Source organism: Marmota monax, unplaced genomic scaffold (genome assembly GCF_021218885.2).
Source record: "Marmota monax isolate L192 unplaced genomic scaffold, Marmota_monax_Labrador192_F-V1.1 WCK01_AAM20220418_F8-fsc00121, whole genome shotgun sequence".
Taxonomy (NCBI): domain Eukaryota; kingdom Metazoa; phylum Chordata; class Mammalia; order Rodentia; family Sciuridae; genus Marmota; species Marmota monax.
In genome coordinates, this window is record NW_026693351.1 from 940,736 (window position 1) to 964,977 (window position 24,242).

The following is a 24,242-nucleotide window of genomic DNA, read 5'->3' on the forward strand; positions in this document are numbered from 1 at the left end:
AGGCCTGTTTGTCACCACAGTCTCACCACAGCCAGGGGAGGACTCGGACCCTCCCGGCTCTCATCTCTTGCTGCCACTGGCAAGGTCACTAGAGGTAATGTGGCTCCGACCTGTTATGGTTTCCATCTGGAATGCTCCCCGAGGACGCGCGTATTTAAAGGCTCGGTGCCAACAGAGCCGCGTGCAGAGGTGGCCATCCTGTGTACAGGCGGTGGGACCCCGAGGGTTTGGACCTCATCCGTGGATCACTCATCTGATGGAGTAATAACCTGAGTGGGTGGGTACTCGGGAGGGGGGACCTAGCTTGCAGGGCCTTGGGAGTGTGTCCTTGGGGACTCTGTCCCCTGCTGGCCCTTCCCCACCCGCTGCCTCCTGGGGCCAGGGGCTGACAGCTTGCCTCATGACACCCTCTCCGTGATGTTCTGCTCTGGCGCTGATCAATCATGGGCTGGATTCTCTGAGACTGTGAGCCAGAAGGAGACTCTCCTCCTCTAAGTCGCTTTTCTTGGGCGTCTGTGACAGTAACAGAAAGCTGACTAGCTATCTATCTTGTAGGGCTGCCGTGGGAATTCCAGAACCCAGTTAGTGCAACAGCAGACACATGTGTGTGTGTGTGTGTGTGTGTGCGTGCATGTGGGTGTGTGGTGGGAGAAATGCCTGCTCCAACTCATCACATGCCTGGCCTTGACTTCTCCATGGGTACAGTGAAACCCCTGGCCCTGGGACTTGAATTCTGGCCACGTCACTTGCTGTGGTCCAAAGGATGGGACAGGAGGGACAGTGCACGGTCCAGGCCTTTGGGACCTTGCCAGTTCCTGTTGATCCTCTTAAGCCATTGCCAAGACGATTGCCACTGTCACTGCTGCCCTTCAAGCTTGGCACCAGGATTGACTACCCACGGAGCAGGGCCACCGAGCCAAGCCCGGCCCAGGCCAGCCAAGCCCAGGCAGCCCTGGAGGTCAGTGCCAATGAGCGACCCTTGTTGTAAGCCCAGGAGTTTGGGAGGGTCTGTTTCCAGCATTTTGTGGCAATAGATGACCTGTCCTTGGCACAGCCCCTGTGACACAGAAAGCACTCGTGACAGTTCCCTGTCCACAGAGGCTCTGGCTGCCTCTGGAAAGCTGGGCCAGACCTGCAGAGCTGCCTGCCTCTCCCGAGGCTGCAGTAGGGACGAGGGACCACGGGGACGGATGGATGATTGACAGGTGAATAGATAGACAGGTGATAGGAGGAGAGATGACAGAAGACAGGTAATAGGAGACACAGAATATAGATGGACATCTAAAGGGTAGACGGGTAGCCTACAGGAAGGAGGGAGAGGTAGAAATGTGTTTGTGGCCGGCGTCTGGCCTTCTGTGAGGGTGGGTCTGGTCAGGGACCCTCTGCGAGTCTTCGCCTGTGTCTGAGGCTGGACCTTGGCTGGAACCTGGCGTCTGCACACAGGCAGGTGGTTTGGAAGGAAGGTGGAGGAGAGTTGGAGACAGCAAGGACAGGCCGAGTCCCTTCTGTTTCTGTCACCTCTGGCCTTGGTGGACTGGGCACCTGAAGCCAGGGCACCCCAGGGACTAAGCATGCACCCTGACTCCAAAGGCGGAAAGAGGAGCCAGGGCAGGAAGAGACGTCACCGCCCAGCTAGGGGCACCTGGCTGTGCCTCCCAGGCCCCCACACAAGGTTCCCACTGGTATCTTTCTTGCGACCTGTTCTAGCCAGAAACACAGAGGACGATGGATTCCGGTGACCGCAGTTCAGCTTCACCAAGTTGTCACATCACAAAGCCGACAGACGTCACAAGTACCCTCTGGACCAATTCTGGGGACAAAGTTACCGACTAAGTTCTGCCATGATGTGGCTGAGGGTCGACTTCCAGGGGAATTCCTGTCCCAAGTCTACAGGCACAGAAATGTCTGTGATGGTGGCATCTCAGAAGGAGAAGGAGGGACAGACTGCCAGACACCTGCAGAGGTGTGGCATTGGACACCTGCAGAGGTGTGGCATTTTATGAATTGGTTCTCATTTCATCTTTGAAATGATATTTGGGGTGGACAATTTTTTCAGTCTTATCTAGCAGATGAGGACATTGGGGTTCATGCCTCTTAGCTCTTCCTATAGGCAGGGTCTGTGGCTTCAAAAGAGAGAAAAGATCTATCATCATTGTATACAGAAGAGCAGATGGAAAGCAGAAGTCTGTGGGTTTGTCTCATTGTGTTTAGATTCACGTTGCCCTAATGTCTAATGATGTTGAACACCTTTTCATTTGCTTATTTGCACCCGTATGTCCTCTTGACTAAAGCATCTGTTCCAGTCTCTTGTCCATTTTAAAAGTGCCCATTTTCTTACTGTTGATTTCCAAGAGTTCTTTATATATTGTGGATCCAGTTTGGTTGAAAATGTGATGAATAAGATTTTCCTCCAGTTGATAGCTTGTCTTCTCATTCTCTTAACTGTGTCTTTTGTAGAGAAAATACTTTAAATTTTTATAAAGTCCAACTTCTCAATTTTTTTCTTTCATGAGTCATATTTTGGTGTCACGCATATGGGATTTTTGGTCTGGGTCATAAAGATATTTTTGCTATGTTTTCTTCTAAAAATATGATTTTGTATTTTTAAGTCAATGTTATAGTTTATTTTGAGGTGATTTTTATATAAAGTCGAGGTCAAGGTTCTTTTACCTGTGGATATCCAGTTGTTTCAACACCATTTGCTGAAAAGTCTATCTTTTTTATCACTGTCTTGCTTTTGTATTTTTGTCAAGAATCAATTGTCATATTTTTGCAGGTCTATTTCTGGATTCTCTGTTCCAGAGGTTGGCAAATGTTTTCTACAAAGGGGAAAATAGTAAATATTTTAGGCTTTGTGGGTCCTGTGGTCCCTAATTTATTTTTTTGTGATGCTGGAGATTGAACTCAGGACCTCAAGCAGGTTACACAACTGTTCTACCATGGAACTCTATTTAAAAAAATAAAACACTTAAGAATGTAAAGACCATTCTAAGCTCACTGGTCTTCCCCAAACGGAACGTGATCAGATTTGGTCTTGGACTATATACAGTGTCCTCCAAAAGCTCAAGGGTAAGACAACTCGAGAGAATTGGGGACGTTATGTGAAATGACTGGGTTAGGAGCCCCGTGACCTAATCAGTACCTGAGTCTGCTGATAGGGATTACCTGGGTGGTGACTGTAGGCAGGTGGGGTGTGGCTGGAGGAGTGGGTCACTGGGGGTGTGCCTTTGGGGTATATATCTTGTCTGTGGACAGGGGAGCTCTCTCTCTCTCTCTCTCTCTCTCTCTCTCTCTCTCTCTGCTTCCTGGTGCAATGTTCTGAGCTGCTGCCACCACGATGTCCCGCCTCCCCTCCAACCCTGAGGAATGGAATCATCCACCTGTGGACTGAGACCTCTGACTGAAGCCGTGAGCGCTAACTAAACTTTTCCTCCTCTAAAATCGTTCTTGTCAGGTCCTTTGGTCACAGTGATGAAAACAGCCGACCGAAACAAGCCCTCGTCTGCTCGACTCTATTGATCCACCTCTCTGCCATCACCAATACCCTCCTGTCTTGACTCGGGCAGTTTTATAGGAAGTCTTAAAACCAGGCTGGGTGAGTGCTGAAGTTCCACTCTCCTTGTCTTAATTGGGGCCTTTTAGAGCATTTGCATTTTATAGGTTTGGACTTGGTCTACCATTTGTTTTTTGGATTCTCTCTGTTTCTTCTTGCTGCTGCGCAGACATTGAAAACCCCGCTGGACCGCAGGCTTTTTACTTTCAACTGCTGAATATATGTGTGACAACTCAAGAAGAAAGAATGGTCAAGGGTCCACTGTTTCTGTTGCTCGTCCTTTAATCCTGAAGATCCGACATCTTCCTTCTGTCACTGAGAGCAAGTCCACGGGCAACGCATCCTGGGGTCTTCCTGTCTATCTCTGAGTGTCGGTTTCACCTCCACCCCCGAAGGATGTTGTCCTGGACGTGGAGTGCTGGGCTGGCATTTCTCAGGTTTTTTTTTTTTTTCTTAGTGCTTTAAAATATTTCACTTTTTTCTGGCTTCCATGGTTACTGAAGATGAATCTCCAGTCCCCTCCTACAGACTCCTATCCATCCTTCTAAACCCATATGGGATGGGTCAGCTCTTGGTGACAGTGGCTTCACTGTGGGAGTCTGCTCTGAGGCCTCTGGTCAGTCCCCAGCCTGCATGAGCAGTCATGACTGGATGGATCCCCAGGTGCAGCAGGGTGCCAACCCCAAAACTGGCCTGCAAGGGACACAGGTAACAAGGCCAGAGAGTTCCCCTACGCCATCTACCAGGGGGCAGTGTCACAGAACAGACAGTGCGGGTTGGGGAGAACCGACAGCGGTGTTTAGGTACAAAATCTTCTTCGTGGGTACATCCCTATCCACCTCTTCCTTGTCTCTGATGAGAATAAGGGACACACCATTCTGATCATTTCTCTTCTCACAACATTTCCGGGCTGCAGTTCACTTGGTGTCGAATCTGAGACTTGTTTTTCAGACTCTCTTCTCTGGTCTCTCGGCTGTGCCCTTCTGGTTGGTCGTAGAAGTGGCTGAGGGAGGTTGGGACAGGGAATCGGAGTGGGCTCTGGTCTCCTGCTCCCAACTTCACGGGATGAGCTCCACTTTTACCTGTGTTCTTCACCGAGTATAACCAATTCTATTGGAGCCCAAGGTTCCATGACTTTGGAAATCACTCGACTAGGACTAGATGACCCAGGTAGCTATGCCCATGGTCCTCTGGGCTCATGCAATGGGTTCTATGGACATGCAAACTTGGAAAAGACCACTGGGCACACCAAGCTGTTGGAGACTCACAGTACTTGTGGACTGCTGCAAACTGCTTGATGATCATTTAGCTGGGAGTAAGGAAGGAGAAGTCCTGATCGGTACTGCAGCTGATTCTCATGGTGTAAATTCTTCCAACACAGCCAGTTTCAAGGTGTCAATGTGAAATCTCTGAATACTGAGGCAGGAAGAGTCGCACACGTGATCTGGCTTTGGCACACTGCTGGGTGGGAGGTTGCCATGTCAGTCTTATTATGGGATGTGGAAAGTTGCTCAGATACCTGAATCCCCTCATCATGGAAGTGTACTTTTGGTTCTATTGAGATTCTGGAACTCACTCATGTGACTTGCTTCCTGCTTCCACCTCAGGCCTGAAGATGCCCAGCAATCCTCCAGTCCCACAGAAGCAAGAGCTGAACTGGCTTAGCAAGCCCAGCCCAGCTAAGCCCAGCTGGGTGACCTTGGAGACTCCTGAGCTACACTGCTGCTTCTGGTTCTGACTTTATTAGACATTAGTAGTTAATCAGTGATTAACTGATTCAGAAATTGGTACCTAGAATGGGAAGCTGCTGTTCCTAAAATATGTACAGTGGTTTGGAACCAGGAAAAGAGGAAATTTGGTGGAAGAGGGAAAAATGGTGCCCTGTGTTATGTGGTGAAGAATTGCTCAGAAAAATTATTATTTATCTGGACGACAGCTATGCTGACCACTATACCAGAATGCTATTGATTTGGGAGGGAGAAGATGGATCCATAAATCAGTGGAGTTGGGCAGGATGGTTTCCAGACAGAATAAACATCAACTTCTTTGGGCTGTAAATAATAAGGTACTACAAGCAAGAGATGAATTCAGAAAAGGAACTGACCAGTTTGCAAGCACAATCTAGAAAATGGGACTATTTCCCTAGTCTCTTTAGCCAGTAAAAGATTCTTAAATTATGATCTGACCTGGGAAGCCAAGACCAAATCCAGGGAGTGCCAGTGAAACATGTCTTAGAGTAAAAAACAAAACATAGGTGTGCCCTTGATTGTAGCGTCCTGTGTCTTAAGGTTCTTGAAATGAATCAGGTGCCATTTAAAATGATATTTTAGCAAGAGTAAGGTGCCTAGAAAGCGTGAGGACATGGTTCACAGTAGCCTGATGTTGGGACACCAGTCACCAAATGTGGAGAGAGGTATATTACCAAACGAATTGTGGGTACAGCTTTTGGCACATAGATTGAACTGAAATCAAATACATAGGAAACCCACATGATGTTTGAGAGAACACAAGGCAAATGAATTGCTACTGTGGACTAAAAAGGGTCTAAGACTTTTTGAAACAAAGAATTTCAAGCCTTCAACTTGTTACATATAGGCAGGAAGGGGTTGAAAGTTACTCCTCTGCCAAAGGGCACATTTTTTTCTCCACTCATTTATTTTTAAAAAATTTGTTCTTTTTAGATATACATGACAGTAGAATATATTTTGACGTATCCTACATACATGGAGTGTAACTTCCCATTCTTGTGGTTGTACATGATGTGGAGTTACACTGGTCATGTGCTCATATATGAGCATAGGAAAGTGATGTCTGATTCATTCCACTATTTTCCCATTCCCATCTCTCCTCCCTTCCCTTCATTTCCCTTTGTCTAATCCAGTGAACTTCTGTTCTCCCCGCAGCCTCCAGTTATTGTGTGTTAGCATCTGCATATCAGAGAGAACATTCAGCCTTTGGTTTGGGGGGATTGGCTTATTTCACTTAACATGATATTCTCCAGTTCCATCCATTTATGGGCAAGTTCCATAATTTCATTCTTCTTTATGACCAAGTAATATTCTGTTATGTATATGTATCACATTTTCTTTATCCATTCATCTGCTGAAGGGCATTTAGGTTGGTTCCATAGCCTAGCTATTGTGAATTGAGCTGCTATAAACATTGATGTGGCTATGTTACTGTAGTATGCTGGTTTTAAGTTCTTTGAGTATAAACTGAGGAGTGGGATAACTGGGTCAAGTGGTGGTTCCATTCCAAGTTTTCTGAGGAACCTCCATACTGCTTTCCAGCGGGGTTGCACCAATTTGCAGTCCCACCAGCAATGTAGGAGTGTGCCTTTTCCCCCACATCCTTCCCAACATTTATTGTTACTTGTATTCTTGATAATTGTAAAGGCACATTTTGCAGTGCCCCTTTCAGAAGTTGAAAGGGTGATGGAAGATGATTGTCTCAGCAGCGGAAGCCGGAGTGTGGAACACTGTGAACTGGGAGTCACTCCAGGGAATGTTCCACTCCCAGAGCAGGACACTAGCCATGTGTGATTAGCAAATGCCTCCCTGTCTCCTTTCCTCAGATGAGCATGTCCCTGGTTATCCATCCCACTGGGTGTTGGGTGTTGCATGTGCAGGGTGTGTGGGTTGGATAATTTGTCTTTTTTAGTTTGCATGTTTCTGGATCAAGAGCCACATCCAGAATGGACGTAGACCACACCATCTTGAACTTCAAGCCTGAAGTCGATTGCACAGGCTTTTGGAATCTTGAGTATACTTTACAGGTGGGACATGAATAACCGTTGCTGAGGGCAGACTGTGTAACCTGGACTATTATTGAGAAATAGCCCCTCTTTCCCCTCATCTCAAACTTCCCGACTTCACTAATGGCAGGTTTGGCCCTGGTACTTACTTTGGCCAAAAGAATGAGGTGAAGTCCATGGGGAGCCAGTTCTGAGCAGAGGTCTAAAGAGGACCCACCTCTGCCTGCGTGCTCTCCTCCTGTGCTTCTGGATGAGAGTCACGTGGGGCAGAGCCAAACTGCCCCAGCTAAGCCATCTAGATTAGCTGACCCCAGCCGACCCCAGATGCAGGAGCCACATCAACCACGTCATTTGGGATCAGCCAAGCCCCAGAAGACCCAGGTTCTTGATCGAAGTCAGCGTTCACTATTGCGTGGTGCTGGGCTTCCAGGGACAGCGTCAAGTGGCACGGTGGTGGTCAGAGTTAACGGATACAAAAGAGAGGGCTCCGTTGAATGATCTTAACGGGCTTCTAAAGACTGGGGGTCACCCCATCTCAGGCAGCACAGGAGTAATAGGGGGACCTGCTGCCCTCTTGCCAAAGCAGAGCACAGATGCTTCCAGGGAATAAGTAGCAAAGCAGAGAGTGTGGGCCCAGTCAAGCCGGATCCAGTCTTCTCACCAGCCCAGCAACCACTCCCACGGAGAAGCAGGGAGACGGAAGAGGGAGGAGCAAGGACGGGAGTGTGGCTCCTGCTGTGTTCTTTCCACCAAGAACTTTGGCCACAGAAGAGGTCGGTCCTTCCCCGGGCACACAGTGATGGCTTTGGTGTGCTCTTAGAGAAGAGACCAGCGAAATTCTATTCCCCCTGGGTGTCTCCTCCTCTGTTTTGACCATAAGACCTTGCTGCATCCCATCCATTTGGAACTGAATGCCCTCTAAGCCAGATGATGTCCCATGTGGTTTTGGCTTCAAGACTACCTGACCTGCGGCTAAGGTAGTTCTCAGGGAGAAAAGGAGGGAGTTCAAGGACCTGCACTGGGAGATCAGAAGTCTAATCCTGCAGGAGGTGCCCTCTTAGCCCTCTACCTCAGGGCTTGCTCTCTCCTGCTTTCATGCCACAGTCCCTAAATCTGTCCCACCCCCAGGCTGGGCCTCATGCCTCCCTTTGGATTCTCTGAAGGTTTATTACAGTGGTTCAATGGTTCCCTAAAGCTGACTGCTACTCACGGCTGCTCCCCATGGTCCCTTCTGCCCAAGATGGCAGGTGGGTATCCGGGTTTCACCTGCCTGCCCTAACTCTTTCCTTGGCCTGCACCAGGAAACACCGCTTGCCCAACACGGGGCCCGATTATCTCCTTGCCACCACCCCCACCCTGGCACAAATGGGCTCCATCACGCGTACCCACCACGGGGAGGTATCTAACAGAGGAACGCTGGGCCCACACCTGGATCCTGCAAAGCCGCTTAGAGGTGCAGACCAGCTCACTGGAAAAACAGCTAGATATTCATCAACCCTGCCCACACCCACCCCAAAGGGATAAGCAAACAGCCCGTAAATGCCTCAGAATTAAACATCTCTTGGCGAAGGTGGGAAAGTCAATTTTGACACTGTTAAGAAAAAATACAGCCTAATTTCCGTTCAATTGCACCAAATTTACTGCCCAGATTCTCATTAACGACTGTCAAGGGAGAAGCAGATAGACAAGATAAATTATGAAAAAATTACTTTTTTAATGTACAAAAAGACTTATTTACAAGTTGAGCGTGTCATCTCAATTCATAGCATGTAGAAAAAGCTAAAAATGTTTTGGAGATATAAATTTGGCCGGACGACTCACCTACAGTATATTCAGGGACGACGTTTTCTTCACAAAATATATACAGGTTGGGGACGGCGAGTACAGCCCTATCCCAGGAAGGGAGCATACGCCACCAGAGCCACACACCCCTGGCGAAGGCTCAGGGCTGTCATTTGAAGTTGGCCTCATCTCTGGGTCTTAACAAGGAGTTTTGCTTTCCTGGGAAACAGAGGGCCCAGTTAATCAGCCCTGGGCCCTGTCCACAGACTGTCGAGAAGTTCCTCTCAGGAGCCAGGGTCACAGCCGGACTGAAGCTACGTGGCACAGTTGTTTTGGCTAGGTTGCCAGGAATTCAACACGAGAAGGTTTGGGGTGCGTGCGCACAGTGGGAAGAGGCACCGGTTCACCCTCTGTATGCTCAGGAATGATGTCTTTTTGGAGTCACTTCCAAATTCCACTTGCAGGTGGGGCTTGGTCACACTGTGACCATCCCTCAGGGTCCAAGAGTCAACCCCTTCACCCTCCCATCCCCACCCAAACGCCATGCAGGACATCATTCTCTGCCAAATAACCAGGGAGGGTAGAGGTCAGGGAATTCAGAAGTTATAGGGGGTGCTCGTTGTGGCCTGGAGTAGACCACTGATTGGGCTGCTGGTGACTACTCACCAGCATGCACCACGCGCAGGAGGCTGGGCAACGGTTGCCCTCGAGCCTAGAGTTATCCATGGTAAGGTGGGCAGACAGTGCATTGGAGAAACAGGACTAGGTAAACATGCGACTTCTTCCTACTGGGACACCTCAAGCTGCGGTGTGCCCTGGACTCCTCGAGGCCCCGTCTTCCTAACCCACAGCAGCTCCAGCAACCCCGAGGTATTTAGAGACAAGCGTTCCTTTAGGAAGGGCTACATTCTACATGCATGAACACTGTAAACACAGAGGGGACAGGCCGGAGCAGCTTACTCCAGGTAATACACCTGTTCTCTCCTTTTTCCTGGTGACACTTACATATTTTATTCAATCATATATACGTGGGCAATCTGCCGGTCCCAAACACTGCTGCAGAGGGTAGAGATTCCAGCTCTACCAAACCTGGAGTTAAGATGTGTTTCCAACACATTTGGATCGAATGGGCTTTTTTTTTTTTTTTCTCTGTGGCAAAGGAACTCAGAGACCTCAAGGCTGAAGTTTATTAGAAGAATCCGGGTAGGCAGGAATTCCTTTTCCTTACAGGCGGCAGAATGAGAAGCCCAAATTCCTTGAGTAGAAGATCCAGTATGGCTTTCAGATTCAAACCCCACCGTGGCTCCCCGACCCTCTTTCTGCATGCACTTGGGAAGCCCTTGGCCGATGGAATCCCCCATTAGGCAAATGATAGAGGGGAGCAGCGAGAACCCAGTGGGTCCCACAAACACCAAAGGCTGACAAGCACTGTGTGCGTGAGTTTTTCATTCTTTTCTTTCCTATTGAGACCTTTTTTTAGCATTCTGAAAAATAGTCCAAAGGACCAGAGGATACTCACGAACTTTCTCTTCACACGTCTTTAGTCTGAACCATTGGCAAAAAACCTCTCAGCCCTATTTAATACTTTTTTGGAAAAAGAAAACATGAATGCCATTCCCATGCTCCGGGGAAGTGACGAATCCCTCTAGCTCTGCTCTGCACCAGGGTCCCGGGCCTTAAGTCATCATGTTCAGGAACTTGTTCTCCTCGGCCAGGCTGGTGAGCATGGAGCTCATGTCCCCAACGGCCATGTTGCTGATGCCCGTGGGGATGGAGGGCAGAGTCAGGGAGTTCCGGGGGGTGGTAAGGCGGGAGGAGTTCTGGGAGAGGCTGTGGAGGAGGCTGGGGCTGAGCGCACCCGAGAACAAGCTCGAGTGATCGCCGTCATCCATGATGGCGTCGAAGTCGATCTGGGGGGCCTCCAGGAGCTGGGAGTCCACGGTGCTGGACACCTGGTTGACCCCTGGTGAGGGCAAGGGCTGGGGCTGGATGCTGTCCGGGCAGGTCTGTGGTGCTGGTGGCTGGGGCCGCATGGCTGGGCAGCCTCCGTGGCTCTCCAGGCCCCCATTCTGTTCGTACATGTGGATCTGGCCATAGTAGTGGAGAGTGCTGTGGTCCTGAGTGCCGCCTGCATCCTGCGGAGGTGGCTGAGGAGGCAGGGTCACCATGGTGCCCATTGCTCCCTTGGGCACAGCCTCTGATGTCTCCTGATTGACTGACATGGAAGCCATGGCCTGGCTAGTGGCCCTGGCATAGGCCAACTGCTGCCCAGCACGTACCCCCCGGTGGCGGCCGACGGGGCTGGGCTCAAGGGGTGGCCGGGGTTGTACTAGGCCAAAGCTGGATGTGGCCACCCCCATGGTGCTCTGCTGGGACTCCAGGAAGCCGGGTTGGTGGGGGGGCAGAAGGCTAGAGCCTTGGCGGTAGCCCTCCTGACTCAGGGGGCCTGTCAGGTGGTGGCTCTGCTGTGGATAGCTCTGGGCTGGGTGAGGTGGTGGTACCCCAGCCAGTGCTGAATTGGGAACCCCAGTTTCCCTGTGGTGGCCTCCCATCATGGAGGGGTTAGAGGCAACTTCCATCTGCTGAGGAAGCCCCAGGTGGCCTGGCTTGGCTGCCATATTGCTGCAGGATTGGGGGAACTGGTTCAGGGCCCCACCGGCAGTGCTGGGGCTCAGCTGAGGGTGGGCTTGGCCAAAGTTGGTGTGGGGGCTCCCTGCAGAGGTCATGCTGAGACACTGACCACCTGTGGCTGGCTGTCGCAGCGGCTGCATGTAGTTCACCCTGGGTGCAGAGGGGGCTCCGCTATGGGGCTGGAGGTGTGGCTGGGTGCTGTCCAGGCCCCCAGGGCTGGGCTGTAGGCCTTGTGGACTGTACCCCGGGTACTGGCTGAAGGCTGGCTTCTGCTGTACCACAGCCAGATTGCCCTGAGAGAAGTGCGGAGGCTTCACCTGGCTGGGCAGGGGGGCATCCATGGTGCCAGAGCTCACCTCATTCCACTGGACAGGCATGTTATTTTTGTTCAGGTTGGAGGGTGCCCCATAGCCCAGCTGGCAGCCTCCCATTGAGGGGCCAGAGGGGCCCCCATTGGAGTCTGCAGCCACTAGTCTGCGATGGCCATGCATGCCTGGGCTGGGCAGTTTGGGGTTCTCAGGGAAGCTGGTGCTTTCCGTGGGGTACACCTGCCTTGTGCTCTCCTCCAGGGCACCACTGGTGTGTGCCTTGATGTATTGCACCACGTCATCCGGGAGCACCAGGTCATCCTCCGGCAATCCCAGGTCGGACTCGGGCCCTGTGCCGTCCATCCCTGTGGCCATGGCCTCCATCATCACATTCTCGCTGATGCTGGGTGGCCTGGGAGAGTAAGCGGTATGAGCCAGGCTGCCGTCGGTGCTCGGGTGGCTGGGCAGGCGGAGGCCTCGCCTCTCGGGGCAAGGTGGCAGTGTCCCCGGGCTGACGTTGTGGGCGCTGTGGAAGCGCTGTACCCGTGGCAGAGCTAGGGCATCAGGCCGCCGCACGGGGTCGCTGGCCCGTCTTGCGCCGCCGCCTGGTGCTTCATGGGGGAAGGTGGGCAGAGCCCCCAAGTGACCATGGCCATGACCTTGACCGTAAGCCGGTCCGTCGCTGCCACGCCGGGGCCCTAGTGGGTGTGGGAAAGAGGAGGGCAGAGATCGCTCAGGCGCATCCAGCAGCGCCAGCCTGGTCCGCAGGCTCATGCGCTCCAGGCCGGGGAGCGGTGTGGGTGGTGGCCCTCCGGTGGCCGCCGCGTACTTGGCCCGCAGGCTGTACTGCTGCGCAGGCGTGAGGTTGAGCAGCCCCGGGCCCCCGCCGCTGCACTGACTGGCCTCGCTGGACCTCCGCGAAGCGTCTGTGGAGATGGGGTCGTAGGAGTCCGCGGAGCTGGCGTTGTGGGGGCGGCCGGCGCCCAGGGGCGAGGCCTCACTGGAGCGGCGGCTGGAGAAGTAGGGGGAGATGCCCGAGGAGCGGCGGCTCACGGTGTAGGCCGAGCTGATGGTGCTGGTGGAGCTGTCGCGGCGCTCCTGCAGCTGGCTCAGCATGGTCACCTCGTTCGCTGCCAACTCAGACAGCCGTGGGTTGGGCAGCAGCCCTGTGGGCCCGCCACCCCCAGGGCCGCTGAAGTTTTCCAGGCTGGAGCCTGTAGGGGAAGCAGAGGGGTCAGTTCTGGGGCCCAAGGAGCGGGGCTCTGCCTACTTGGGTGGTACCGAGGCAGTCTGCTGAGCCTGGAGCCCTAGAAGAGGGTGTGGCATACAGATGCCACTCAATAGAAGATTTGGAAATGAAAGGGAGCGTAGGAATGATAAATGAACAAATGGTGGCACTTATTGCCAGGGTGAGTGATTGAAAGCTAGGAGGCCTAAATCTTAGCTCTGTCACTGCCCTGCTGCCTGTGGATTCTGATGATTCTGCTCTTGTAGATAATGCACCTCTCTAAAGGATTGCACTCCACCCCAGCAATGGGGATTGAACCCCAGGTGCTTTACTGTTGAACTATGGGGCCATCTCAATAGACAAGAGTAGCACTTTTTTTTTTTTTTTTTTTACTTTTTTTTTGAGACAGGGTCTTACTAAGTTGCAGAGTCTGACCTTGAATTTGCAATCCTTCTGCCTCAGCCTCCCAAGCAGCCTGATCACAGACATGTGCCACCTTCCCTGGCTGGGACCCAGTTATTGTCTAGAGGGGATTAGGGCTACAGTCTCCTGTATCATCCGAGTCCACAGATGGGGGTTGTGAGTTGGGACCCCCGAAGGCTACTTATAAGGAGGGCCCTGAGATCCATACCTGTGAGGGGAAAGAAAGAACGTGGGGGTAGTCAGAGGAAGTGAGCCTAGGTTGATCTCAGAGGAAGGTCTGGATCTCCAGTGGCCCTTTAGTGCTGCCCCAAGTTGGGCCAACATGGCTGGTCCCTTACACTCCTGCAGTAATCACTGATGGATGTGGCTACTCAGGGAGGGGTGACCTTGGCTGTCCATAACCCAGGAAATTCCATAAGAGTTCAAGGTGATCATCAGCAGTCCCTCCAATAGTTGGGACAACAAATATTCCTTAGGATGGGTGTATCACAGTGTCCCCAACAAGGGGCTGTCAGTTCCTGGAGGGCTTGGGGCCTGAGTGCCCAGTGCCTAGTGCAATGCTGGGCATGCAGTTAGCACTCAAGACTTGCTTGCTGAAGATCCCTTCCATCTCAAAGTGCAGGTAGAGCAGAGTGCCACCTCCTCTAGGAAGTCCTCCTGCTCTTGCCCAGATAGACAGGCTTCTCTTTCCTCTGCACTGCTCTATACTTAGCTGTGTCTTTGGTGTCCCTCTGCAATACAGGGGTAGTCCAGTGGCAGGGCCTGCAGTGGTGGGGACTTGAACACTGTCTACAGCAGATGCTTAATAAATGACTGGAAAAGGAAGAGGATGATGTGGGTGCCCAAGGTTTGCCTCTTTTTAGGGGGCTACAGGGAAGCATCATGGTGCAATTGAAAGAGCACAGGGCTTTGGAGCCTCACAGGGCTAGATGGTCTTACCCTTGAACTTGATTCAGATGGGGATGTTTTTGGCTTTCTCAGTCTCCTTCTGTGTGCAATGTGCTGGTGAGTGCTGGGTGGGAGTGGGTCTAGCTGGTGCAGCCCCAGGTTCTCTCCCACCCCACTCATAAGCCCTGGGCATCCACTCACCACTTGCTGGGAGGGGAGGCAGCTTGGTGTTCCGGGTGTGTGGAGCTGGGCCAGCCCACGAGCAGGAATCCTTGAGTGACTTGAGCTTCTCCCTCTTGAGCTGCTCGAAGCGGTGCATGGTGGTCCCGTGTTTGCGCAGCTGCAGGCCACCAGTGGAGGGGGCAGCCAGGGCTGGGGCATCGGCCCCTGGGGGTGTGTCATCCAGCGATGTCAGGTCTCCCAGGCTCCCGGGCCCCGTCCCCGGCATCTCCACGCCACTGTCATTGTTGGGGGCACTGCCCAGGGGAGAGGGCTCGCTGCTGCAGGATGACTGAGCCCCGGGGCTGGACTGACACAGCTATAGGGAGGAGGCAGAAGTCAAAAGCTCAGAGAGTATGCAGATGCACCTCGTCCTGCATCCACCCTGCATCCACACCACACTCAGGCATGCTGGGATGGGGGCGTGGGGGGGAAGGACAACATCTCAAAGAGGAACTTGCAGACCATCGCTGTGGGTCTACGCGAGATGGTCAAGTCACTTCACTTCGCTTAACCTTGGCCTTCCCAACTACAAGATGAACCTGCCTGCCTGCTGGGCACCTGGCATGTGCACAGGTCCCCGGATGGCAATGAGAGAAGGTGCTGAAGCAGTCCCAGCAACAGCGATGTACGCAGGATGAAGCAGAGGACGAGCCAAGAGTTGGTCCTTGTACTGGGTGGGGCCATATCAATAGGCCAGAGGCAGGTGTTAGAAAGGGGAGGGACACCCAGAGACGGGGAGCTTCAGGATGCAGCCTTGACTGAATGGCCGCTGCCCTCCCTCTGTGTTGAGGTGGAGTAGGGCAGAGAGCTCATGACCAATGCACAAGTCAAGAAAGACAGAGAACTCGGGCTGCACCCGCTGAGGCTGGGGATGGCACCTGGATGAAGCTCACCCTTTCACCTTGGATGCAGCACCTCAGGGCTCATTTCCAGACCAAATGCCCCCAAATCCTAGCCCTTTCCTTGGGAAGCTGTGATGCTTTCTCTCATTAGGACCCAAGCTCCCAGCAAACAGGGTCCTTCCAGGTCTTCTGGCCCATGATACTCCTTATTCTCCTGTGGCTGGTCTTCAAGACCCTCTAGGTTGGTGCACCCCCTCTGCAGCCTGGTCTCCCCCCACTCTCCTCCTGACCAGCTATTCTGCAGCCACTGTTCCCCCACCTGCCAGCTCACTCCTGCTGCCAGCCTTTACCTACTTTGGTATTCCCACGTATAGTGCCCTGCCGTCTGCCTCTCCAAACCCACGGTCTGGGCCCAGGAGGCCTGGACTGACAGGTCAGTGTCCACCTGGGCAATGGTACCCACGAGAACCCCGGCCCACCCTCGCTCACCCCTGCCCGCCCCCACCCCCACCAGAATCCTCTGCTCACCTCAGTACCGTCTATCCTTAGGGGAGGTACAGTTGGGAAAGAGGCGGAGACAAAGAACAGGTGGTTAGAACAAAAGGAGCAGAGGCCAGAGGGGAAGGACGCAGAACAGGACAGAGGGTTGGGGACCCCCAGCAGCCCTCTGGTGCTGGTTGGAGAGGCAGACACGTAGGGACCGCCCCCACCCGGCACAGCCCGATGTGGGGAGCGGGCATCCTCAGCCCCGCCTCCAGCCCTGCCACAGCTGCCCAGCAGGAGCGAGGTCACAGAAAGGGACCTGGACAAGACAGGCTCCATGTGAGGCCAAGGCAATAAGGGGACAGAAAGCTGAGTTGGGGAGAGGAAGGACATCATCGCACCCTTAGGTGGGGGACCTCAGAGCAGAGCCCATACCCTCGCAGGGTCCTGGGTCCTGGCCCAGCTGCAAAGTGCCCTTTGCAGCTGGGTCGCCCGGCTCTGCTTACCCCGGAGCTCTCGGTCTTGATGGCTTTGATGTGCAGGCAGTCTTCCACTGCCTGGCTGCTGCTGCTGGCCTCAGCACTGTCCTCAGACCCCCGGCCACCAGGCTCAGTGCTGGCCTCGTTGTCTCCGTTCTCCTTGAGCAGCGGGGCGCGGAGATGCACATCGTTGCGCTGTTTCTTGGTGACGTGGGCGTCTGGGCCATGGACCGTTTTCACATGCTTCCGGAGGGAGCTGGGGTCGGTGTACCTCTTGGTGCAGCCTGGGATTTTGCAGATGTAGGGTTTCTAGGAGGAGAACCAAGACTGTGTCATGGGTGGGAACACGAGGACAAACTCTGCAGGGGTGCACTCCCTATCCTGAAGCCATCCCAGGCCCCTGGATGACCTGGTTGGCACCACGGGTGGGCACTCTGCTGCATTTGCGGCCAGTGCCCTGTGCCTGGAGCATGCCAACTGCAGGCCCACGGCAGCCTGGCCCCAGCGGGCTGGGTACCACCTTTTCATGCAAATTAAGTGCATGGTCAAGGGTGCGCTTTCCATAAGACACTGGGGCACTGGTGAGAGAGACTTTGAAAGGGACACGCATGCCTTCCTTGGGAGCCAGCACCAGCACCCGGAAGAGGGGAGATGGGTTCAGAGAGGAAACAAAACAAAACAAAAAAAACCTTACTGATAAAAGGTAAAGACTGGGCTCAAAGCTCCCCTATGACCACGCCCACATACAGGCACACCCCAGCCACGCGGACACCACTCCAAGTCCCCTCCCACCATCCCCGCCAGTTATACATTTACAATCATGCACATCCGCCCCCATTCATACCTACACATACACATGAGCCCACATACACACACACACACACACACACACACACTCCTTTTCAAGGCTGGTTCTTATTCGTAGATGCCCTACCAGGTCCAGAGGCCTTTGGGAATTCCTCTTAACTTCATACAGGCGTTGAAGCAAGGTCCATTTGGGGCCTCCACCTTATCTAAGCTATTAGAAATGCTCTTTATAAAGTCTTCCCGAGTCACAGTGATTGTATGGCTGGGCCGGAACTGGGGCCAGGGGTCGCAGACCCTGAAGGCACCTGCTGATTTCCCACCCTGGGCTCTCTCAGCCCTGCCAGGGCTCTGGGTACCCAGGGACAAAGAGTCTACCCTGGGCCCCAATGACAGGGAGCTCAGGGTCACAGCAGACTCAGGCAGCACTAGCGGGTAGAACGTGTCACTATCAGCTACTGGGACCGCTGGAGCAGAAGCAGCTTGTGGAGCTCAGATGGCATCACCACGGCAGCTGCGCAGCCGCAGGCATCTTCTCTTTCAAAATAGAAGATAAAGCACAGACAGGGAGCCTGGCGCACCCAGGTCCCCGAGGGGTGGTCTGCATCCAGGGATGTGCAGCAGCTAGTAGTGGGAGAGGGGCCCCCGGCACCTGGCTACCTACTGCCCGCAGGTGGCTACACATTGCAGGCTGCGCTTTGGCGCACTGGTCCCCGGGCCCCTGTGCGCAGGCGCGGGGTGGGTACCTCGTTGGAGTGGGTGCGGTTCTGGTGCTTGGCGCGGTCCGAGGCGTTGGAGAAAGCCTTGTTGCAGCCCTCGTGCTCGCACACGTAGGGCTTCTCCCCGGTGTGGGACCGCAGGTGTGTCTTCAGGTTCTCCAGGCGAGAGTAGGCCTTCGAGCAGCCTTCGAACTGGAAGGAGGTGGGGAGGTCCGTGAGGGCAGCCCAGGTCCAAGGCAGGATGCACTGCACCCCAGCCCGGTACCGCTCAGCTTGTGCCCAGAAGATGGGTTTCGTCAGTGCTAACAGTTAACATGTCTTGCCAGAAAACTAGGAAAGGGGCAGAAATGTCTAACAAGCTGACTCAAAATGGATCAAAGACCTTATTGGAAAAGCTAGACTATAAAACTAGTGTGTGTGTGTGTGTGTGTATCAAAATATATGTTTAAAACTATCAAATTCTTCGAAGAAAACGAAGGGGTAAACCTTTGTGACCCTGGATTAGACAGTGATTTCTTAGATACGATAAAAGCCTAAACAACCCATCATTAGTTTCATCAAAGTTAAACTTTTGGGCCTCAAAGGAAATTATCAGCAAAATGAAGGCAACCCTCAGAATGGGAGAGATATTTGCAAATCATATGTCTGAGAGGATCTATTACCTAGATATATAAAGCTCTCTTACAACTGTTTCCCCCCCCCACACACACACACTGGGTACTGGGGATTGGACCCAGGGTAGGGGGGTATATGACTATATATCCAACCCTGTTTATTTTTAAAATTTGAGACAGCATTTTGCTAAGTTGCTGAGGCTGGCCTTGAAGTTGGGATCCTCCTGCCTCAGCCTCCTGAGTTGCTGGTGTTACAGGTGTGTATCACCACGCCAGGCAAGAAGTCTTACAACTTATCCATAAAAAGACACTGCACACTCACACAAAGAAAACCAAACCAAACCCAAGAAAACCCCCCAAACTTAACCAAAGTGGTTTCTAACCCATCATTGCTCAAATGCCTCCAGCTGTGACTCACCAAAGATGCTTTCCTGCAGGGTGCTGTGGAGGTGGCTTTTCTGCCCAGTGTCCCAAGTTAATCAAAGTGGGCTGTGCTTGGGGCTTATAATCAGACGGCCAAGGTGACATCAGCACACCTGTACCCCGGTTACCGAGTTCCTCATGCCCAAAGAGTGAATTTGCTAAGTTCTGGGCAGCAGTGGACCGGTGGCCTTCAGGACTCCAGGCAGGCAGAAAGCCAGCGTGGGGACAGACAGGATGACTCACTGGCCAGACCTGTCCCCATGCTGCTGCCGTGGCCTGTACCACTCAAGTCTGCCTGTGGTCTCCAGACCACCACCCCCTGGCCTGGAGACGTAGGTCCTAAGGCTGCTGTGGGAGGAGGGTGCTCACCGTGCACTTGTGGGGCTTCTCGCCTGTGTGCCGCCGCATGTGGACCACCAGCATGTACTGGGCCTTGAAGGGCTTCTGCTCCCGCGTGCAGGCCTGCCAGCGGCACACGAATTCCTTCTTCTCCCCATGGATGTGCTCGTTGTTGATGTGCTGCACAGGAACAAGCCCCAGGAGCCGGTGAACCCAGGTGCCTGCCCCATGGACCCCCAGGGCCACTGCCACGTGCGGCTCCCGGACCCCTGAATTGTGGCTGGTTAAAAGTGCTGTGTGTGTGTTTGTGTGTGGGGGCGTCTAAGGGCAAACTACACACTGGTTTCAAAGCCTCAGTAATTTAGTGAGGCCCTAAATAATTCAGTGAGACCCTGTCTGTAAATAAAATACAAAAAAGGGCTGGGGATGTGGCTTAGTGATCAAACGCCCTTGGATGCACTCCATAGTACCTAAATAAATAAATTAGTACAGGCAAATTAGTACAGTTTTCAAAGACTTAGACTGGGAAAAAATGTACATTATCTCAATTAACGTCGTTCTATACTGATGGTATTGGTGACAGGATAATATTTCAGCTATTAAGTAAATAAAATATATCACAGGGTAAGCATCCTTAATCTGATATCCAGGTACAACACTTTCTGAGAAACAACTCAATGCCACAAGTGGGAAATTCCACACTTGATCTCACGGGATGGGTCCCCATGCACTAAAAATACTATATAAAATACTATATTAAATTACCTTCACACTGGCAGAAGGTGTACACAAAACAGAAGTGAATTTCATGTTTAGACTTGGATCCCATCTCCAAGATATCTCATTATGTATATGCAGCACTTCCAAAATGCAAAAAAATCCCAAGTCTGAAGCACATTTGGTCCCAAGCATTCTGGATAAGGGAGGTTTTCTAGCTGTTTTAAAGTTAACTTTGCTTGTACTAATTTATTTATTTAGGTACTTTGGAGTGAATCCAAGGGCGTTTGACCACTAAGCCACATTTCCAGACCTTTTTTGTATTTTATTTAGAGACAGGGTCTCACTGAATTACTTAGGGCCTCACTAAATTACTGAGGCTGGATTTGAAGTCACGATCCTCCTCCCTCAGCCTCCTGAGCTGCTGGGATTACTGGCATGTGCCACCGTGCCCAGCTTGCACTTTTGTTTGGGGGGGGGATGCTGGGGATTGAATTTGGGGCACTCAACCACTGAGCCACATTCCCGGCCCTATTTGATATTTGGAGACAGGGTCTCACTGAGTTGCTTAGCACCTCACTTTTGCTGAGACTGGCTTTGAACTTGCGATCCTCCTGCCTCAGCCTCCCGAGCAGCTGGGATTATAGGCGTGCGCCACTGTGCTCGCCTGTACTATTTTTTAATGCTTATAGGAAATGTAAAATTGCATACATGGATGGCATTTGTAGCTTGCAGTCTCCTTCTCCTGAACAATGTAGCTTGATCTGTGTGACCTATGAAGCTGAGCATCAGGCCTTTGGTGGCACCTGATCCCAGAAGACAAAAAGCCATCAGGCACCTGTGCCCTGTGCAAAGGCTCCACTGTCAAGCCCACAAACACCTCCACTAGAGCAAGTAAACTACACAGCACTTTGAACTTCCAGAGAAATCCTCTCCTATTAGCCTCCCTTTCTATTTTTAAAGTCTTTCAAATGATCAAAATGCTTCCTGACAATGCCTTTCATTTTTTTCTTATTGGTTTACTTAGCAACAAATTGTTAATAATCAAGTAGGGCTCCCGCTCGCCCATCCATCTTCCCAGGGAGCAACAGAAAGAGGCAGAGCTGGAGAAAGGGGCCCTTCCTCTCCGGCAGAGCAGCCCGCTGTCTCCAGAGCCAAGTGGAGGTGGCCACCTGCAACTATAGGGACAGTCCTGTGCCTACAGCCTTTTTTTTCCCCCGTACCGGGGATTGAACCCAGGGGTGCTTAACCACTGAGCCACATCCCCAGCCCTTTTTATATTTTATTTATAGACAGGTCTCCCTGAGTCACTTAGGGCCTCGCTAAGTTGCTGAGGCTGGCTTTGAACCTGTGATCCTCCTGCCTCAGCCTCCTGAGCCACTGGGATTACAGGCATGTGCCACCATGCCCGGCTTATGCCTGCTCTTTGGGATACACCTTTTGTGTCCTCACCTCTGCACTGTGGTTTGAGCCCCCTCCCATCCCGAGATGCTGACCCTCTCTTCCTGTAATCATATCTGATCTGTTCCACAAACCACAGCTCCAAGCTGCCTCTTCATCAGGGATCCCAAAGAGGTGGTACAGGTTGAAAGATCATGTTGGAGTTTTGGAAGGGATTAGATGAGACCCTGAGTTGCAGGTTCTGTATCAGCTGCAATGGGTTTGCTGGTAAATTCTGGTGTCCTGGGTGACAGTGTTGGGAGGAGAAAGACATCTATGGTGTTTGGGAACAAACCACATTGGAAGAAGCAGAGGGAGTTGGTGTGTTCTAACTGCCAAGTTCACATTACACCTGACTACTACCTTAATGGATGCTGCTGTCTAAGAGTTTGAATGGGGACAAAGAGACATACCCTGAAGGACACACTGACTCTGTGGCCTTCTTTGCCTAAGCTGTTAGAATATGGACATAGCCATCCACCTAAACCCAATACACTGTGTATCTGCAAATGGTCTCCAAGAGGAAATTACTAACTCTTTCCTCCATAGGAGAACCCTTTTTCAGGTTTTAGAGTCAGACTTTATTATTAGAGAGCCTGGCTGGTTTAATTAATCGGATTTCCCTTCATGCATTGGCTGCTAAGACGCTTAGGACAGGAAGATGTCCGTGTGTGATCTCGAGCTCCAAGCACTTGATTTTAATACGAACTCTCCTCCTGGCTTTACCCTGTTGTTCCCTTTGTCCTGATTTTCTCACTCACTTATTCTTTGACTCTTGTGTTACACATGTATTTGGAAGTCTTCTTATGGGAAACAGGCAGAGCACAAATAAGTCATTATGCCTCCCACTCACAGAGGATGCAACCCAGGGTCCTCCTGGGGCCTCCCCCATCAGCCTCTTATTGCAGCAGAGGCACTGGAGGCTGCAGGTCCAGTGTGGTGGGGGCTCCGCCCACCGTGGGCAGAGGCTGGCACGTGGGGTGGAGTCTGGGACGTGGGGTGGAGGCTTACGTGCACCAGCTGCTCCTGGGTGTCATACTCCTTTCTGCAGTCCGCCCAGTGGCAGTTGGTCTCGTAGATGACCACCTCGGCCTCCTGCTTACAGTCGTCCCTGTCCAGGTCTTCCTTGAGGTCAGCCAGCTGCTCCTGGGGCGGGGGGAGAGCAGATCACACCCTCATGAGCCGTGTCTAGCACGGGATCCTATTAGCCCTGTGCAGAATGCCAAGGACCCTGAGCAGACAGAGGTGTGGACACACGTGCACACATACGGACATGTGCAAACACATACACACACACACTCATCCAGAAGATCCCCGTCCATAGCTCTTCTTATCAGCAGCTGTCCTTTCTCTAGGGCTGGCTTGTCACCACCAGGTATTCCATCACCTCTTGCTTCTACTGACAGCCAAGGAGGACAGGAGAGGGCAGGGCAGCGACTTTTGTTTATTTGGGTTGGTCTCCACTGTGGGGAGCTGGGGTGGGCTCCGTGGGCTTTGGGAGGAGGAACATTTTTTTATTTATAATGTGTGCAGGGCCTGCTCCTGACGGAGGTGACAGGAAACCAACAGGTGTCTGGCTTGGAAGTGTTCCTCTCCCGTTGTTCCTCTCTGAAAGGCTCGGGAGACACCTGGATTTGCACCAGGGCAATGCAACTGTAGCTGCTCACTGCTCAGCAGAGGGAATGCCTCTAGAACATTCTCCCTGCACTGGTCCTAAAACGGAGTTTGCATTCTCGAATTACAGCTGGGAAAACTGAGGCTCTGGAAATGGTTGACCTCCTGGAACCCACAGCAAGACTGCAGCAGCCTAGATCTGACTTTGAGTTTTTCACATTATTAGGGCCCAGGAAAGCCCCATTTCAAGGTGGGGCTTCCCCACCCCAGCTGGTGCTAACCCAGAGCCGAGGGGAGCCTCTGAGTCATGGGGATAGACCAGAGGAACCTGCAGGGGGGGTTGGGAGGGCAGATCAGATGCCCCAGGCTGAGAGAGGGAGGGCCCAAAATGTTCTGTCGAGGACTTTCTAATACGCCACTCATTTACCAGTCAGGCTTGGAACAAAGCCGAGTGAAGAGGTGACCTTACAAACACTTGCTTGATATTTCAAACTATTTTCAAAAATAGGAGGAAAATGTTCTATCTTTCCAAATAGCCTCTGGGGACAGCATGCCCAGTGCAGGTGAAGGGGAGCATCTCTTGCCATGGTCAAGAGCCCTAACGGATGCTGGCTCCTGAGATTTAGCCAAACTGAGTCCATTTCGAGGATCCCAGAAATCAGCAGAAATGGCTCCCGGCTGTGGGGTGCCGATCACCTCTTGGCCTGACTTTTCCACGGGGGACTCAAAGAACTCTTCCTAAAAAGGCTCCCGGCTGTTTTCAGGGTAACTTTAAATAATGCACTCTCTGAAAGGAAACCAGCACTATAACTGGGCTGAGTGGGGACCACGGGACAGGACCCTCAGGAACACCTCCTCCTGCATCTTTAGCAGAGGAGGGCTGCTGAAGGGAGACCGTGGAGAAGGGACCCCCGGGTCTCCTAATGCCACTCCTCATGCATTTGAAGGAACACCGGGAGTATTTTGCTATTTCCAGACA

The 24,242-nt window shown here is 52.4% G+C and overlaps 1 protein-coding gene across 2 annotated transcripts in view; it reads right to left on the reverse strand.

Annotated features, from left to right (window-relative positions):
* Positions 1 to 9,001: 9,001 nt before the first annotated feature.
* Gli2 (GLI family zinc finger 2) overlaps positions 9,002 to 24,242 on the reverse strand; it is a 231,100-nt gene continuing 215,859 nt past the window's right edge. For both annotated transcript variants that reach the window (XM_058583261.1, XM_046456889.2), the window contains exons 9-14: positions 22,661 to 22,795; positions 19,523 to 19,672; positions 18,144 to 18,308; positions 16,621 to 16,902; positions 14,769 to 15,105; positions 9,002 to 13,242 (exon numbers count right to left, since the gene is read on the reverse strand). In XM_058583261.1, the coding sequence (XP_058439244.1) occupies positions 10,766 to 13,242; positions 14,769 to 15,105; positions 16,621 to 16,902; positions 18,144 to 18,308; positions 19,523 to 19,672; positions 22,661 to 22,795 (3,546 nt within the window). In that variant the 3' untranslated portion in view covers positions 9,002 to 10,765. The remainder of the gene's footprint in view (positions 13,243 to 14,768; positions 15,106 to 16,620; positions 16,903 to 18,143; positions 18,309 to 19,522; positions 19,673 to 22,660; positions 22,796 to 24,242) is intronic.